Source organism: Hypomesus transpacificus, chromosome 17 (genome assembly GCF_021917145.1).
Source record: "Hypomesus transpacificus isolate Combined female chromosome 17, fHypTra1, whole genome shotgun sequence".
Classification (NCBI taxonomy): domain Eukaryota; kingdom Metazoa; phylum Chordata; class Actinopteri; order Osmeriformes; family Osmeridae; genus Hypomesus; species Hypomesus transpacificus.
The window spans coordinates 148,800-165,850 of NC_061076.1; the positions used below are offsets into that span (position 1 = coordinate 148,800).

Below are 17,051 nucleotides of genomic sequence, written 5' to 3' on the forward strand. Positions count from 1 at the left end.
TTCATGGCGAATAAATCCCATTCTGATTCTGATTTAAAGACATTAAATAAAGACATATTTGCCAGGAATCCCTTTTGACACAGAATATATAAAGAAAATGGGAACCGAAGTTTACAAAGGTTAAAACTTGAATGTTAAAAAACATAATTTATGCAGTTCCTTCATATGGGGGAGTAAGTATTAGACAGAATACATGTATAAAGTAGAATGTGTGTGTTGTGTGTGTGTGTGTGAGTGTGTGTGTGTGTGTGTGTGTGTGTGTGTGTGTGTGTGTGTGTGTGTGTGTGTGTGTGTGCGTGTGCGTGTGCGTGTGCGTGTGCGTGTGCGTGTGTGTGTATGAGGGGCGGGGATGCGCTAGCGTACGCATGACGTCTGCTTGAGTTCCTGCTTCTACCTGTTGCCTAGTCATCTGGTTATACCAGAGCCTGTTCTGTAATAGACATTCTCTGGTTATACTGTTACAGTACAGTAGAGCTAATGGATGGATGACCGCTGGGCAGTAGGCTACCGTTACAGCTAGCGTACTATTTCGTTGAGTAGCAGTGATTAGTTGGCTAGTAGTTGACGACAGGACATGTCGGATGAATGGCATTAAAAAGCAACAACGTTAGCTCGTCAACGAGTTAGCTTGGGTTTAAAGTACGTGGAGCTATTGACAGTAGTAGAGCTAGCACTATCTAGGCTACCGTGGTGAAGTAGATATTGGGGGATTACTACAACATCTTTCCATCTATCCAAGTATATGTATTTGAGCATATCGTATCATATCATACATAGCACTAAGATTGCGCTAACGTCAAAAACTAAGATGGTTCAGGCTTTAATTCCACCACCGGCGTCAGCGTCTTAGCTAGTCTAGCTAGCTCTAGTGTTGGCGGTAGCTAAGCACTATCACTAGAACTGTTAGCTCGAGTTGCTAACAGTTCACACTGGGTAGAGCCGTTAGCAATGCTAGGAGGCTTTTATTAACAATCCAATGCCATGGCCCAATGGCTAACGATGTTTGCTAGCTAACGTAACTTTGTCTGTAGGATGCTTCAAGCACCATATGGGAGCCTGGACCGGGACAAGCCGCTCATACGGCTGCCTTTTACGCACTTTGCCGTGGGTACGGTCTTGATGGCGCTCACCGGCTTGATAGCCAGTATTGTCATATCTTTGATGTATCATTTCGAGGAGTCTACCTACACTCACTGTCAAGTAAGTAGGCTGAAACACCAGTTCAGCTATTGTTCCTTGAATATATATATATATATATGATTTATCTAGTCGTATGTTCTTGACTCCCTCTTACAATATAGGGTATTTATAACTGATATTACTCATCAATCTAGCCGTTGTGTCTCACCAGGTGCCGAACTACCTCCCCTCAATCAGTGCATCCATCAGTTTGGTGCCTGAGAGGTATATTTGGCGGTTCTGCATCGGTTTGCACTCGGCGCCACGGTTCCTGGTGGCGGTCGCCTACTTTACCTTCTACCGTGGGCGTTTTGCTAAGAGACAGCTGGATCTGCTGTTCAGCGGACTGGCTCTGCTTGCTTCATTGGCAGAGAATGTAGGCCTTCTGATGTTGACATATGTCTCCTCAACAGAAACTTACAGTGAGTAATGTTGTGTACTCTATGCAGGAGCTGAAAACACACATACACACGTTGAAGCGGGGATAACTGGCTGTTATCCCCGCTTGACATGCAAGGTTTCTCTAAACATAGTGCATGTCAGTCCCTCCCTTGCTCTTGTTGGTACTTATCAACACACTAGACTGGGATAACTTTCTATTGATCAATCTCAGTTTTCTCCACATTAAATAATAATGTCTTCATTTAGCAGACACTTTTATCCAACGTACGCTGTCGGGATTTTAACCTGCAACTTCCTGTTCGCAGTCAAATGCTCTACAACTTGAGATGTACTCACACAGTTTTCTGACCTAAGACAAGAGGATAGAGCCGCCATAAGATGTGTTACTATTTGTTTACATGTGTAGATATTTGCTCCCAGCATCGTTCTAATGCACAGCGATGTATACTGATGTGTGTTCACAGGTGTGCATAAGTATGGCTTCATCGTGTTCATCGCCAGCTCTTTCCTACACATGCTCATTACCTGCAGGCTTTGGCAGGTGGTTAAAAAGTACTCTCTGAACCCTGAGGTAAAATAACCACTCTTCCCTAATGTTGGGGACACACTATATGATTTTTTAAAATCTTATAAGATTGTCAAACTGTGAGAGACCACAAACATGAGGACAAAAAATCCTAGATTAAGCCGTTTTGCTCCTGCAGTGTGTGGTCACTCTTAACACACCTCACACCAAGGGAACATCTGATAAAATCTGCAGAACCATCAAGATAATCGGGACATATGTTACCTAGGATAGTCGGAAGGGCCAAAATCGGTCCGATTATCCTGTGGTGTGTCCCCAGCATTAATCTACCTGCGTGTGTCAGCTGTCAAATCAGGTGTTTTATTTGTAATTTCTAATCATGAACAGTAAGTGTAGATGTGTGTGTGTGTGTGTTTGGCTGTGCCCAAATTACCTGCTTAACCTTTCCCTATTTAAGCCTTGAGTCCTGGTAGTTTTCAGCATATTTTGTTAGTTGACCTTGTTAAACATATCTGAAATAAATCAACCACACTCCTTTGAGTGCTGTATCACTTCTCACCAGCAGATGGCAGTGTAGACGACGGGATCAAGACGGTACACACTTAAGCAATGCACTTGATCCTGCCATTTAAACAAGTCTGCATAATTAGCATTAGGTTAGTGAACTTTTTGCTCCGATTGTGTCTACATTAAAAATGAGTCGTGCTAGCAGTAGAGATTTAGGGTGGTGGGGTTGAAGTTAGGCCTACTCGTCTCACATCAACACACTAATACGCACGCATAGATTCGACTAGCTTTTAAACAAAGGGCTTGAATAGCTTGTAAGCTTCGGCGAATATGTTGAAATGAGAGGAAGCCTCACAAAGCCTCCTGTTTTGGGTGTGTATCTGCAAAGGCATGCTCGGGGTGACCACAGATGATGAAACACATCAACACATATATTTTCTGAGCCCGGTAGAGGAAGTGGGCTGCAAAGAAACGTATCATCCGTACGTGAAGTAAAGCACTGTATCAGGACAGCAAACCTCTTTGGTTGGTCTTTCTGTATAAAAAAAGAAAAGAAAAAAATCCCATTATATATTTTTTCTTCGCACAGTGGTGATGTCATATTACACTTTTAAAATGCTGCTCACTACAGTTTTCTTTCTCTCTAACTGTTCAGGAGATGACGTCATATCGTTGGAAGCTCCGGTTGTTTGTATTCAACGTGATCTGCCTTCTTGCCACCTTCTATTTCTTCAGGCGACACAACAAGTATTGCGAACCAGGAAGTGAGTGCTGCAGCCCCGCCCCCTCCTGTCTTTAACTTCGGGCGTTGGATATCATGACATCTTGCGTAATCAACCCGGCTTCAGAGGAAATGGTTTAAAAAAAGCACTTGTCACTTCACTTACGCTCTCTGTTTCTCTCTCTCTCTCTCTCTCTCTCTCTCTCTCTCTCTCTGCTTGTCTAGTTTATACTTTCTTTGCGCTCTGTGAATACCTGGTGGTCCTCTCCAACATGGCCTTTCATATGACGGCATTCTGGGACTTTGGGAACAAGGAAGTGATGGTGGCCACACCCCCTGAAGACAAGCGTTTTTGAGGAGGATGAGGGAGACTTCATCATTTACAACACTCCCAATCCTGGGGACTGATCTGCTGTGGCCAACTGTGAAAGTGTGTGTGTGTGTGTTTGTTTGTATGAAAGCAAATGCCATGATTATTTTAATGCCTGTTTTATGGCAGCAACATTCATGGGTTTTCAGTTGTGAAATGGGAACCTGTGATGGCTATTTAAAGCCTGCAGTGTGGCTGTGTGGTGACTGCTCATCGTCACTGGTGATTACCTAACAGTCTTTGCTGGCAGTTGTTTGTCCACAGTTCCCACACACACTCACACGTTCACCTGCTAAGGCCTAGGAAGATGACATGGACATCTTGTTTTTCTCAGGAAATGAAAACCCCTTTAATGGACGGTTCTAGCATGTGTTCATCAGGTGTGACAGGTGCATATTTGTGATGATGTATTTTAAAGTGTGGATGGTGAGTGGTAGCAGTGACAGCAACACATCTGGTCCCCACCAACCTGGTCCTCACCACCTGGTCCGAACCTTCTGGTCCGAACCACCTGATATCTTGAATGGGGCCCCAAACTTTAAGGATCCAGGTGTCAGGTGATTTTAGTTAAAAAAAAACAGTATGGATACTGGACCAGAATATTCAGAAGCTGCGTTTTTTTTTTTTTTTGTGAAATTATGATTTCTAACAAGAAAGAATCGTCGGTAGCCGCTGAAAGAACTAAGATGATTACTCAAAGAATTCATTACAGATGTTTTAGTAGTACAGGCCTGGAATCGAATCAATCATTCCATCCTGTTTGTGATACCAAATAGTTGTGACGCTGTCCAACAAAAAATAACCTATAACCTTGGCACGCCAGGTGCTAAAACAGAACAAAAGAATCCTAGTATCCCTCCGTCTGACGTATAGTATGAACAGCTGTCCAGTTTCATAGCAATTACTCAACAGTTATTACAGTGAAGACAATTACTGCTCCAGTCAGTGTAGCACTGTCTAAATATGTGTCATAGCTTTTATACATTTAATTAAAATTTAAAAAGCATACAAAGGGGTTGCTTCCGTTTGTCAAAACTGTCTTGGATGACAAAATGAGCCTCATCTTTTCTAGTACTGTAAGGTCAAATTACGATAGACAGCTGTAGAACATCTCGGGGACTTAAGAAAAACCACATCATGACCTATCCCTGTCTTCCTGTTTATTTGACTGCAGTATTATAATCACAAGATATGGGGAAGGGAGTGGCTGGGTGTTGGATTGTGTCAATGGAAGCTCACCGTTTGAATAAGTAAACAGACGATTTAGGGTCACATGCTCGCGTTTAGACAAACGAGAATTGTAAACCTACAGCGTCTGAAAGGAAGTGCAGAGACTTAATTTGACTGTCAAATCAGAGAGGTGGAGAACAGTGTTGCAGCAGAGTAGTGCAAATGGATTTCAGGTGTCGTCTGAACGTGAATATTCCTACCCTATGTGTTTTTTGACCTTTGTATTCTCAAAAGTCATGTTGGTAGCTGGTATGAGAGTGAAATATACGCTTCACCTGAGCCTGGGGCTAGCACTGCAGCGATGGCAGGTTTGGGCAAAGGTGAGGAATGTGTAGGTAGACTGTGTGAGCCTGTGTGTCAGTTCAGTCCCTCAGAATGTGAAACTTTGGGATGAGTGTGACACAGCAGGGGTCTTCACTGGGAGAACCTCCCTCTTCCTGCTGCATGGTTCCTCACCCCTCCCTCCAGGTTCCTCACCCCTCCCTCTAGGTTCCTCACCCCTCCCTCCAGGTTCCTCACCCCTCCCTCCAGGTTCCTCACCCCTCCCTCCAGGTTCCTCACCCCTCCCTCCAGGTTCCTCACCCCTCCCTCTAGGTTCCTCACCCCTACCTCCAGGTTCCTCACCCCTACCTCCAGGTTCCTCACCCCTCCCTCCAGGTTCCTCTGACAAGACACAGAGTCACATCACACACAGGGGATCATGGTAGGATTTTAATTACAGGAATTTAATTCTCAGTTTAATATCAACTGTACGATGTTTCGGAAGCAAGGACTCCTACAGTCAGACACTTGATTATGTTGTATCATTGCATGTTCATAGACAAATTAGCAAAAATATTTAAATCGTGTTAGAAAAACAAACATAAATTACAGATTTGATAAATATTCTACATAAGAAGGTGCTTTCAAGCACAGCTCACAGGAAGTGGACGGGGCTATGGGACGCGGGGTAGGGGGGGGCAGAGGGGAGACGTGCAGGTTCCAGTGGGTCAGGTCGCTACTGGAGGTCTGGGGGCGGAACCACAGGCTTGGAGGAAGACGAGAAGGCCCTCTTCCTCCCAGAGAAACCCTGATGGAGAACGTGTTCCTGCTCTACGGAACAGCTGCCCAGTTCTAGTGATTCTGCCTTTTGAAATGTCACTATCGCAGAGCTAAGGGATGAGTGGTCGTTAGGGAGCGCACAGCTGGGTTCAGCCTTGACCAGGAAAGACCAGGAAAGACCAGGAAGTGCGAGGAAAGGGAGATGCTTGAGGCTGGTCGGCAGACTGTGACGTTAGGATACCTTTACATTAGAGCGCAGGTGTTTACATAGAAGTCAGTGGTGTAGAAGGATGTTTTTGGTCCCACACTGTTTTATGTGTGTCTGCTTTAGAGATGCTTCACCTCTGTGAACACCCCCCCCCAATCTCCACTGACCAATCAGTCACAAGTAAAGACAGAAAGTGTCACTGCTCTGGCCTATCAGAACTGACTAAAAGGTGGGAGGCTTTGGCAATTCGTCATTTGCAGAGCAATGCTACTCATTAAGCACTTAAAGTGACAATCTTTACATCTTTCCATGATTACATCTTTCTTGGGGCTAACTCAACTTGACCTCTAATGTTGGAGATTTGTTTTTTGGCGCCTCTCTCTCTCTCCCTGGTCTTCTTCTGGGGCAGTGACAATTGTATAAACACCCAGTCAGTAACAAGAAGGACATTTTTTTCTTGATAGATTTAGAATGAACCCTATTAAACACTAACCCTGTATATCTCCGTCCACAGTATTTCAGGTCTAACAGGGTCTCTCTCGCTCTTTCCGTCCCTTCTCTCACCATTTCTCTCACCCACACCCCTCCTTCCTGTCCTCTGCGAATCCGCACCCAGCCCTCTCTCCCTACAGCAGAATGCATGATTTCTTGTGGGCTGTGGGTTGGGGGTTGAGAAAAGCCCTGACTGCCTCTGCAAACACATCTTTTATCCCGTCCTGGTTGAGGGCGGAGCATTCCAGGTAGCGAGCGGCGTGGATTTGCCGAGAGAGAGCCACGCCCTGCTGATGCGTGACAGGCGATTGGTTCTGCTCCTTCAGCTTCCTCATGGTGTCTGCGTCATTCCGCAGGTCGCTCTTGGTGCCCACCAGGAGAATGGGCACCCCGGGGCAGTGGTGGGAAACCTGGCACACACACACAACCCCTCCTTTAACGCAACAACTTCTTTAATGCAACAACTCCTTTAACGCAACAACTCCTTTAAAAGCCAGTTCACACTGTGCCAACGATGTCAAGCAAACACCAAACATTCTACTGGTGGATATTGGGCTTCGAATGTTTTGGATATATAACTGTTACTTTCACACTGCCCACACAAATGCCAACAGGTGTATCACACCAAACCAACACAACCCAACAACTCCTGGCTGTTTATCTGTGTTTATTGGTGTTTGTTTGGGCAGTGTGAAGAACCCACACACACTAGTAAGGCAGCAGGGTCTGACCTCTGGGTGCCACTTGTGTTTGACATTCTCGTAGGAGGCGGGGCTGGAGATGGAGAAGCAGATGATGAAGACGTTTGTCTGTGGGTAGGAGAGGGTGCGGAGCCGGTCGTACTCCTCCTGCCCTGCCGTGTCCCACAGGTTCAGGCTGATGGAGCGCCCGTCCACGGTCACCTGCAGCCCACCAGGACCACACAGCACAATCACAAACCACTTTGTTGCCAGGTAAGTTTTCACATACAAGGTTATTGCTTTGGGGATGTTGGTGCAGACAATAAACATAGTGGTAAAATATATATATCAAGATAAAAACAAGAACTGTGGTGGAAAAAAAGCTGTATCTAAAATAGAAAACCCTGATAGCTTTGGTCTTCGTAGGGGGCTCAGGAACACAAGAGATACTCCTGTGGCTGGGCCCAGAGAAGCACACTGACCTGGCTGCTGTAGTTGTCAAACACGGTGGGGATGTACTCCTTGGGAAACGCTCCGGTGGTGTAAGAGATGAGCAGGCAGGTCTTCCCCACCGCCCCGTCTCCCACCACTACACACTTGATGCTCTGCATGCTGAGCCCTGAACACGCCCCTCTGCCCCCTCAGCAACCTGAAACACACACAAACATACACACAAATATCAACACACAAACAAGTTAAGGTATACTTAAGCTTCTGTCCCCGCACTTGTCTACTGTCCTCTACAACCATGGCTGGTTTAGCAGCTTTAAAGAACCCAGATTAGTGGAAGTGATAAATTATTACAACAGCGGTGCTTCTCCCTGTCAATGTTTGACAACAAGCACGAATAGAACACAGAATCCATCTGCATTCAAACTCCCCTGAACAGTACGGTACGCTACGGTCTGGGCAGCACAGACAATGATAGAGAGTTGATGTATTTGTGTTTATGTAAATGAAGAGTACACAAGGAAACAGGAGCTGAATCTGAGATGTTATCCAGGGTTTACACAGTACAGCCAACTGACTAAGTTACTCTCTGGAAAACAAACACACATTACCCAGAAGTAGCATCCTCATCTAGTGTAAAATAGAATTATTTACATTTGTTGACATCATTTCCATAACCTTTCTTTCCCTCCCTCCCTGTCTTTCTATCTACCTTTTCTCTCTCCCCCTCTTTCTTTCCCTCCCTCCCCCCCCCCCCTTCCTTTCTCTCTTCCCTCCCTCCCTCTCTCTCTCCCTCTCTCTCTCTCTCTCTCTCTCTCTCTCCAGATGTTTGGATTGTGAGAGTGACTTGGCCCAGTCTCCAGGGAGACAGTTAGACCCTACTCCACCCTCTTCTCAGGGGTGTGTCCCAGTTAGCTCACCGTGGCTGGAGCCAGGGCCTGATCAGGGGCTAGCTGACAGGCTAGAAAAACTGACAGGCTAGCAAACTGCTAACAGAGATGACAAGGAGTAGCAGACTGTTTTAATACGTCTGACATTTGAAGAAATCATGACAGGTTAGAATATCACACTTTCGTTTTCTCAATTTGCAAAGGCTCTGAAGCAAACTCCCTCCCTTCCTCAAAGCAGAAGTGAGACCGGACACCCACCGCTCCCCTCTCTCCCTCTCTGTCGTAGCTCCCCTCTCCCCCTTTCTGTGGTAGCTCCCCTCTCTCCCTCTCTGTCGTAGCTCCCCTCTCTCCCTCTCTGTCGTAGCTCCCCTCTCTCCCTCTCTGTGGTAGCTCCCCTCTCTCCCTCTCTGTCGTAGCTCCCCTCTCTCCCTCTCTGTCGTAGCTCCCCTCTCTCCCTCTCTATCGTAGCTCCCCTCTCCCCCTTTCTGTGGTAGCTCCCCTCTCTCCCTCTCTGTGGTAGCTCCCCTCTCTCCCTCTCTGTCGTAGCTCCCCTCTCTCCCTCTCTGTGGTAGCTCCCCTCTCTCCCTCTCTGTCGTAGCTCCCCTCTCTCCCTCTCTGTCGTAGCTCCCCTCTCTCCCTCTCTGTCGTAGCTCCCCTCTCTCCCTCTCTGTCATAGCAACAGTGAACAATACAATTAAGGAGACACAACAGGGTGAGGGAGCGAGGGGGGGAAGAGAGAGAGAAAGGCAGAGTGAGAGAGAAAAAGAGAGGGAGGAATTAAAGGATGTAAATGGTTCAGAGTACAGTGTTTGTTCCAAATGAATAAAACAGAGTGAGTGACCATTGGTCCATCGTCGGTCAGTGTGTTGCGTAACCCCACAGCCCAAAGACAAGCGGTCCTGTCTTGGACAGGACACGCTGGCTTCACCGCTCCTGTCAGAGGGAATCTGTCCTCTGATAGCGCTGGTTGCGAGGGAGGTCAGGCCTCAGAAGGTTAGCTTAAACAGGAAGGAAGGATCCGGAGGGATGGACTCCTTCTGCAGCTAGCTGGGAGACTGTTGCTCTCTGTGATCCACCGTAGTCTGAGTAGGGAAATATCAGCTACTGGTCGTTCTAGTTCATCTTAGTCAACAATCGGGCTGCTAGAAACAAACCAACCAATAACGGAAGCCTTCAAACCTGTGACGTCATCGCCCGGTGTGTGACACAGCTGGGTTTACACACAGTTACAAGCAACCGGATGAAGAACGACCTAAAGTATCTGTGTCGAGGGTGTCGAGGCGCTGATGAGTGAAGCTGTCAGACTTCCAGCTTACCAAACACTAGAGGGGGACGGTCCCTGCTTCCAGTCCAGCGTTCCTCCTCCACCGGGGGCTTGAAGTGTCCGAGCAGCCCTGACCCTGGGCCATAGGTATAACTACACCCACTTCCTCTTATTCTGTCTGGCAGCGTGGGGCCACTTGCTTTATATATATCTGAAGTCGGTGGACCAGTTTTATTTACGTGAATAGATGCTTAAGTGGATGTGTCGTCTGTGTCCTTATCACCGATGGTAACGGGAGTCTGCTAGTCACAGACCACTGGGTATTAAACAGACTCTGACACAAAACCTGGACACTTAAACTCACAAACACCCACACAAACAAACACGCACACATTCAGACACGTTCAAACACACTCACACACAGACTAGGAGCTAAACTAGGCCCCCCTCACCTTCCTTTAGAAATGTGAAGGAAACATGTCTGCATTCATAGGGAGTGGTCGATAAGCTACATCAATCAAGTTGCTCTCATCGTGGATGATTATTGATTTATGTAGGCCTACTGTACACAGACTGAAAAGTTGTCCTTTACCAACATAATAATGGCAAATGCCTCTGAACACAAAAGTTAAGAAAAATAAATAAGGAAATGGATGTGTTTAGGAAGGACGGAAAAGTTTACCACCCTTAACTGAAGCAGCTATTAATGAAGCGGTCCTTAGACACATTTTATCATTAGCCGACAATTTCTGATGCGATTGACTTACCGTGCATAGTCTTCCACTAAGTTCAAAATACTCGGGCGCCTGGAGCGGATCTCCCGTTGTCTTCTATCTGCCGGGCAGAACTGCGCTATGAAGGAAGTCTGTTCACTTCGTGGAGGAAGTGTACAAAACGACTGGTGTAGTTTGAGGAAGTTTACATGTATGAATTCGTCCTACTGTAAATGCGTCTCCCCCGCCCCATAACGTTAGTTCAGATGTCATTTAGAGAAAACGGCGGTTAAGGGCAATAAATTAGCTTTTAAAACCTGACATATTTAGCTAATGAAGGCTTGATGAAGGTTGGCCAATTTGACGATGGTTTACCGTAATTTAATTGCCATGGGGAAATTAGTTCTCTAGAAAGTGTGCAATCCTGTCCTTTTTTTCTAGAACAAAACAAACAACCACTGAAATGTAAAAGCGGGATTTGGGGAAAACATTCTTACCAACCAAATTTAAAACGTATGTAGGCTAATGTCTCAGTCGACTGAAGTAGAATGATTTTGGCGTTTGAATTCCAAACATCGGACTGCATGCGCATCCAGCAATAGCCCTCAAGGTGTCTCTAAAACACCACAGCAACTGATGTGACTACGTCGACCTGGTCGAAGAGGGAGATGTTTTTTTACAGTATAGAATTCTGACTTTAGTTTTCATTTTTTGTGGGAGGGACCTGCGGAAATAGGACACAACATTGATCCCTTGTCTCGTCGACGGTAACTTACTACCTGCGCTCGGGACAACAGCTTGCGAGCGAGGTCTTCATGAAGAACATCACAGTATTCCGCAAAAAGTTATCTAATGGACATCTGGGACATTAGAAGTTTCTGATTACTCTCTCCGTTTTATAAGCAACAGATCAGAAGGAATCACATTACATTCTCACACACTGACGGTGAGACCGCAAAAAGTTTTAATTTTACAAGTTGGAGGTGCGATGGCCGGATTTTTCCTACATGGCAACTTTGCATCGAGTGTGATTAGGCCTACTTTGTATTCTTTGTGTAAGAGTAACTACTTTGAGCCAGCTAATTATTGACACCAGTCAGTGTTTATTTAGGACTACAAATTGTATGAAGTATTTTTTTTGGAGGAAGTGGCTATGCAACCATTATGGCTGTCATTGTTGTGGTTTTTCTAAAATATTAGTGGCGGTTAGATACAGGCAGCAAGTGAAAGTAGGCTATAAATGGTGTTAACCTACCCTCGATTAACCTTGCTTGTTTCTTCGGCCTACTTTATCATGAAGTAGGCCTAGATCAATTTGAGCAATTTAAGGTCAGAGTTCCTACTAAGCACATACCTTAACAGGAAATGTTACAAGTTTATCATACTTTATCATGAAATGATTACCGATAAACGTATGTTTCATTCGCAGAGCCGCGGGATGGGTCGCGTGTGGCTGTCGACAGTGTGTTTGATGAGCGCGTGTCTCTGGGGTAGGAGCTGGGAACAGACAGATAAGGGCCTTGCCGCGCACCATGGCAACGAAGCCTCCGGTAAGAGTCTATGCCTCTCATCCTCTTAGCCCAGCCATAGGCGGAAGTCCCGAGGGGGACAGGGGGACACGACCCCCACCCCCCCTCCCCATCCTAGGAAAAATATAATTTGTCCCCCCAATAAATGACTGTAAACATAAGGGAATCTAAATAATATTAATAATATACATTTAGCATATTACAATGTAGGCTATGAGTTACTTAGTAATTTTGTTGTCCCCTTCAGAAATTGCTCTTTAGAAAATGTCATATAATTGTCCCCCCCAAAATTGATAGCAGATTTTCGCCACTGAGCCCAGGCTCATTGGTAGGTACGGAAGACCATCACCAACTGACATCTCAGCACTTAGTTGTTTAGTTGTTATTTAATTAGCTCGGGCTCTGTTTTAACCAGAAGCTAGACCAGTGTGATAGAACACGTGATTTCAGTCAGGTTGGCTCATGTTTTATATTTCTTCACGTCTGCATGTTTGCATAGGCTTGCTCCATCCAACGCTTGTGTGTGGGTGTGCATGTGTTTGTTCGTGCCTAGGCCTACTGACTTGCATGATCCCAGAGTCCAAAACTGGTTCTTTGTAAAGCTGAAGCTCAGTATCTCAGCGTAGTTGGGAAAGTTAATTCATTATAAAGACTTCTGCACAGCTGTGGACTACTATAACCAGTTTCCTGAAACGTGGGAGTTTCATGCATGCTCACACACACACACACACACGCAAACGCCCAAACAGAACAAGGTATTTTCTTACAAACTTCTTCCACATACAGTGTGTGTGTTTGTGTGATAGCCTCTTCTTCTGCGCTGGAGTGATAGTGTGAGAGGTGGGCGGTGTTGGTCCACCACAGTTTCCTGGTTTAGACAGACAATGTTGTTCGAGGAAGTGTGGAGAGACAGAAATAGACTCCCCACTGCTGGAGTGTGTGGGCGAGGGAGGTGAGGAGGGAATGACGATGTTAATGAAGTTGTATGTTGTAACATATCGAGTCTTAAAAGAAACCCTGTCTATGTTTGGACATTTCAGTGAAACATTTATTAACAAAACACATTGTAGAAGGTTTTTATACGTGCACACAAGCTATACACACAAATGTGTGTGAGCAGTCGTGAGAAGAACCTTACTCGCTAAAGAGCGTGGGTGTGTGAGATGGTGCTAACAGCAAGTGGCGGGGAGATTATTATTTTGAACCATGTAGTGAGTGCTGAGTACACAGTTTCACTGCTGAACACTACTGAACACTGCTGAACACTGTTGAACACTGTTGAACACTGTTGAACACTGCTGAACACTGTTGAACACTGTTGAACACTGTTGAACACTGTTGAACACTGTTGAACACTGCTGAACACTGTTGAACACTGCTGAACACTGTTGAACACTGCTGAACACTGTTGAACACTGCTGAACACTGTTGAACACTGTTAGACACTGCTGAACACTGTTGAACACTGTTAGACACTGCTGAACACTGTTGAACACTGTTGAACACTGTTAGACACTGCTGAACACTGTTGAACACTGCTGAACACTGTTGAACACTGCTGAACACTGTTGAACACTGCTGAACACTGTTGAACACTGCTGAACACTGTTGAACACTGTTAGACACTGCTGAACACTGTTGAACACTGTTAGACACTGCTGAACACTGTTGAACACTGTTGAACACTGTTAGACACTGCTGAACACTGTTGAACACTGCTGAACACTGTTGAACACTGCTGAACACTGTTGAACACTGTTGAACACTGTTAGACACTGCTGAACACTGTTGAACACTGCTGAACACTGTTGAACACTGCTGAACACTGTTGAACACTGCTGAACACTGTTGAACACTGCTGAACACTGTTGAACACTGTTAGACACTGCTGAACACTGTTGAACACTGTTAGACACTGCTGAACACTGTTGAACACTGTTGAACACTGTTAGACACTGCTGAACACTGTTGAACACTGCTGAACACTGTTGAACACTGCTGAACACTGTTGAACACTGCTGAACACTGTTGAACACTGCTGAACACTGTTGAACACTGCTGAACACTGTTGAACACTGCTGAACTCCTATGCTTGGAGACAAAGAGAAAAAGACCCAGAGAGAGAGAGAGAGAAAGGAAGTGGAGGAGCTATGTTGCTGTCTGCACAGAGTGCAGCACGGTTTGTTTGTTGCCTGGCAAGTTCCTCCCAGGCTTGCTGGTGCCCACCATGTAGTAAGAACTCCCCTCCCCCTCCTGGCCCGTCTGATGACCCTGATCAAACAGACCTGAAAACTGCCCTGTTATTTAACCCTGGCTCCAACCAGCTGACCCATTCTCTCCAGCAGCGAGCTGTTTACTCACAGGCCGTCTCCGTCTCTGCAGGAAAGGCTTTCTTAGGTTTTCTGGCGGGTACCGTATGAGGAGAGAATGGAGGCCTGTGAGATCAAGGATTACCTCAAGGAGGGTGGGAAGGAAGTGAGAGCAGCAGATGTGTTTGAACAGGCCCCGCCTCTCTTGTCTATTTCCTGTTCTCAGGAACTGAAGAGGATGTTGATACCAGGCTCCATGTCGATCTATCACATGACACATCCTCCTGTTCCTCTTCCTCCTCCTCCCCCCTCTCTTCCTCCTCCTCCCCTCTCTCTTCCTCCTCCTCCCCTCTCTCCTCCTATTCCTCCTCCTCTCCCCCCTCCTCCTCCTCCTCCACGCTAACAAGCGGAACACGCTAAAAATAGTTTTTGAAGATTCCGTACTGAATGTTCAGGGAAATCATACGGTTCTGCATCAACTCAGTGTTGCCCCTGTTGAGAGTGCAATGATTATCGAATGTGTCGCCTGCGAAGATGATTCTACGCAAAGCAGTGCACGTGACTGTGAACACAAACACGTTTACTCATTGTCACATTCAGTGTCACATTTCTTTTTTTGGACGTAAGCACAGGCACACACTGAACAGAAAATAGAATTGAGTGGGCTTCTGTTAACATGGGCCTGTTCTGTTTACCTTGCCCATGTAGAGAAGGAGAGAGGCCCTGACCTTACCTTAAAGGGATTCCAGCAAAACATTTCCTATGTTCTTTCAATGGAGCTCACATTACCAGACCAGCTCGGCCTGTTATCAGGTACCTGACATCTGTATTTGCTGGAGGGAAGATCCCTTTTCATTTTTGCTCCCTGGTTGTGTCTGAGGGCCCTGGCCGGAGTGTGTGTCCCACAACAAGCTTTCCCTCTCTGGGCTGAGTAGGACTCCAGCCAGCCCCTCTCCTCCACACCTCCACGCTCTGCTGGTGCCTTGTCTTAATATTTACCCCCTCAGTTCATTTCAGCTGAGGTTTCTGCTGACTGAACATTGAGAGACAAGAAGCGATGAGAAGCAGAACCACAGCTCAAGCCCTCTGCCAAACACCAGCCCTCACCATATACCTCCCCACAGCACAAGCCCTCTGCCAACACCAGCCCTCACCATATACCTCCCCACAGCTCAAGCCCTCTGCCAAACACCAGCCCTCACCATATACCTCCCCACGGGTCTTCAACCCTGCGGAAATCCTTCATACACAATCCACACTTTATTACCAGCTACAGCCACTTAGTGGAAGGCAAGATCACATGTTGGCGATTGACTGGTCATGTTGCTGCCACACATAGTTTATAGGTTACCGTCTGTAGATGAAAAAATGTCTCCAGCTTTTATTCACATTTTGTAACGGAAATGCCTAGCCAGGTTTTGTTTGACGGATCAGTTGAAATATATAGTAGGCAAAACCTATTCCCTGTGTCTGAGGTACAGTCTGTCATAGCACTGACAGTGATCAGATGGAAACCCGTCTTATCGCTGGATGAATTTCTCCCGACCTGCCTAAGTACGTCCGGCCTGACATATGCATATGTGTGTGTGTGTTTGCAAACTGTCCATTAAGACTTCATTTGAGAGTGGACAGATAGTGAGCTTATTGCTTGTGGGAGATGGGGAGTACCTGTGTGTAGAGGAGGAGCTGAGCCGGGTGTTTGGTCGGAAACAGATAAGCAGGTTTACTCTACAGGGCTGTAGCGGGGCTGTAGTGGGGCTGTATCAGGGCTGTAACAGGGCTGTAACAGGGCTGTAGTGGGGCTGTATCAAGGCTGTAACGGGGCTGTAACAGGGCTGTAAAGGGGCTGTAGCAGAGCTGTAACGGGGGCTGTAACGGGGCTGTAGCAGGGCTGTAGTGGGGCTGTAACAGGGCTGTAGCAGGGCTGTAACGGGGCTGTAGTTGGGCTGTAACAGGGCTGTATCAGGGCTGTAAAAGGGCTGTAGCAGGGCTGTAGCAGGGGCTGTAGCAGGGCTGTAACGGGGCTGTAACGGGGCTGTAGCAGGGCTGTAGTGGGGCTGTAGCAGGGGCTGTAGCAGGGCTGTAACGGGGCTGTAGCGGGGCTGTAAAGGGGCTGCAAAGGTGCTGTAGTGTACGTTCCAGCAGGGTGTAGGGCTGCCTGTCAAAGAGCTCCCAGAGAAGAGAGGGAAGAGTTGCTTTTTTTGGTAGTAGTTTAACTCTCTATTTCCTTCACTGTCATGAAGAGTCATTAAGTGTCTGTCGTCTGTTTGTGTGTGCGTGTGTAGGTGTAGATTACAGAGTTGTGTAAATCCTGCCGTCTCCTTTCATCTGTGTCCAGATCCTTTTACAGGCCATTACTGGCTTGACTTTTCTCTCTCTCTGATTTGTCTATCAAGGTCGTTACTGTAGCACTCTAACATCAGGAGAAGTGTGTGTGTGTGTGTGTGTGTGTGCATGTGTGCGTGTGTGCATGTGTGCGTGTCATTACTGCACGGTGTGTGAGGTGTGCCTGCGTGCCTTTTAATAGAACAGGATGTAGT

At 46.5% G+C, this 17,051-nt stretch overlaps 2 protein-coding genes across 3 annotated transcripts; one reads left to right on the forward strand and one right to left on the reverse strand.

Moving 5' to 3' along the window:
- The first annotated feature begins 371 nt into the window (after positions 1 to 371).
- pgap2 (post-GPI attachment to proteins 2) lies at positions 372 to 4,711 on the forward strand. The gene is made up of 6 exons (XM_047038949.1): positions 372 to 639; positions 1,032 to 1,200; positions 1,352 to 1,601; positions 2,046 to 2,152; positions 3,270 to 3,378; positions 3,561 to 4,711. The coding sequence occupies exons 2-6, from the start codon at positions 1,033 to 1,035 to the stop codon at positions 3,689 to 3,691; spliced, it is 765 nt and encodes a 254-aa protein (XP_046894905.1). The 5' UTR covers positions 372 to 639; position 1,032; the 3' UTR covers positions 3,692 to 4,711.
- Positions 4,712 to 5,633: 922 nt separating this feature from the next.
- LOC124479755 (rho-related GTP-binding protein RhoG-like) lies at positions 5,634 to 10,826 on the reverse strand. Of its 2 annotated transcripts, none has more exons than XM_047038641.1 (4): positions 10,728 to 10,826; positions 7,839 to 8,005; positions 7,408 to 7,578; positions 5,634 to 7,086 (listed from the first exon to the last, which is right to left on the reverse strand). In XM_047038641.1, exons 2-4 carry the CDS (start codon positions 7,965 to 7,967, stop codon positions 6,811 to 6,813), a joined length of 576 nt encoding a protein of 191 aa, XP_046894597.1. In that variant the 5' UTR covers positions 7,968 to 8,005; positions 10,728 to 10,826; the 3' UTR covers positions 5,634 to 6,810. The 2 variants fall into 2 exon arrangements, with proteins under 2 accessions (XP_046894597.1, XP_046894598.1); XM_047038642.1 differs by lacking the exon at positions 10,728 to 10,826 and adding an exon at positions 8,161 to 8,182.
- Between the last annotated feature and the right edge of the window lie 6,225 nt (positions 10,827 to 17,051).

Excerpts from the sequence above, each read along its gene's own strand:
- pgap2 (XM_047038949.1), top strand. The coding sequence starts at position 1,033 with ATGCTTCAAGCACCATATGGGAGCCTGGACCGGGACAAGCCGCTCATA. Across the intron at positions 1,201-1,351 it reads CTACCTACACTCACTGTCAA|GTGCCGAACTACCTCCCCTC; the intron begins GTAAGTAGGCTG and ends GTGTCTCACCAG. Across the intron at positions 1,602-2,045 it reads CTCCTCAACAGAAACTTACA|GTGTGCATAAGTATGGCTTC; the intron begins GTGAGTAATGTT and ends GTGTGTTCACAG.
- LOC124479755 (XM_047038641.1), bottom strand. The coding sequence starts at position 7,967 with ATGCAGAGCATCAAGTGTGTAGTGGTGGGAGACGGGGCGGTGGGGAAG. Across the intron at positions 7,579-7,838 it reads TTGACAACTACAGCAGCCAG|GTGACCGTGGACGGGCGCTC; the intron begins GTCAGTGTGCTT and ends GGTGGGCTGCAG. Across the intron at positions 7,087-7,407 it reads AACACAAGTGGCACCCAGAG|GTTTCCCACCACTGCCCCGG; the intron begins GTCAGACCCTGC and ends TGTGTGTGCCAG.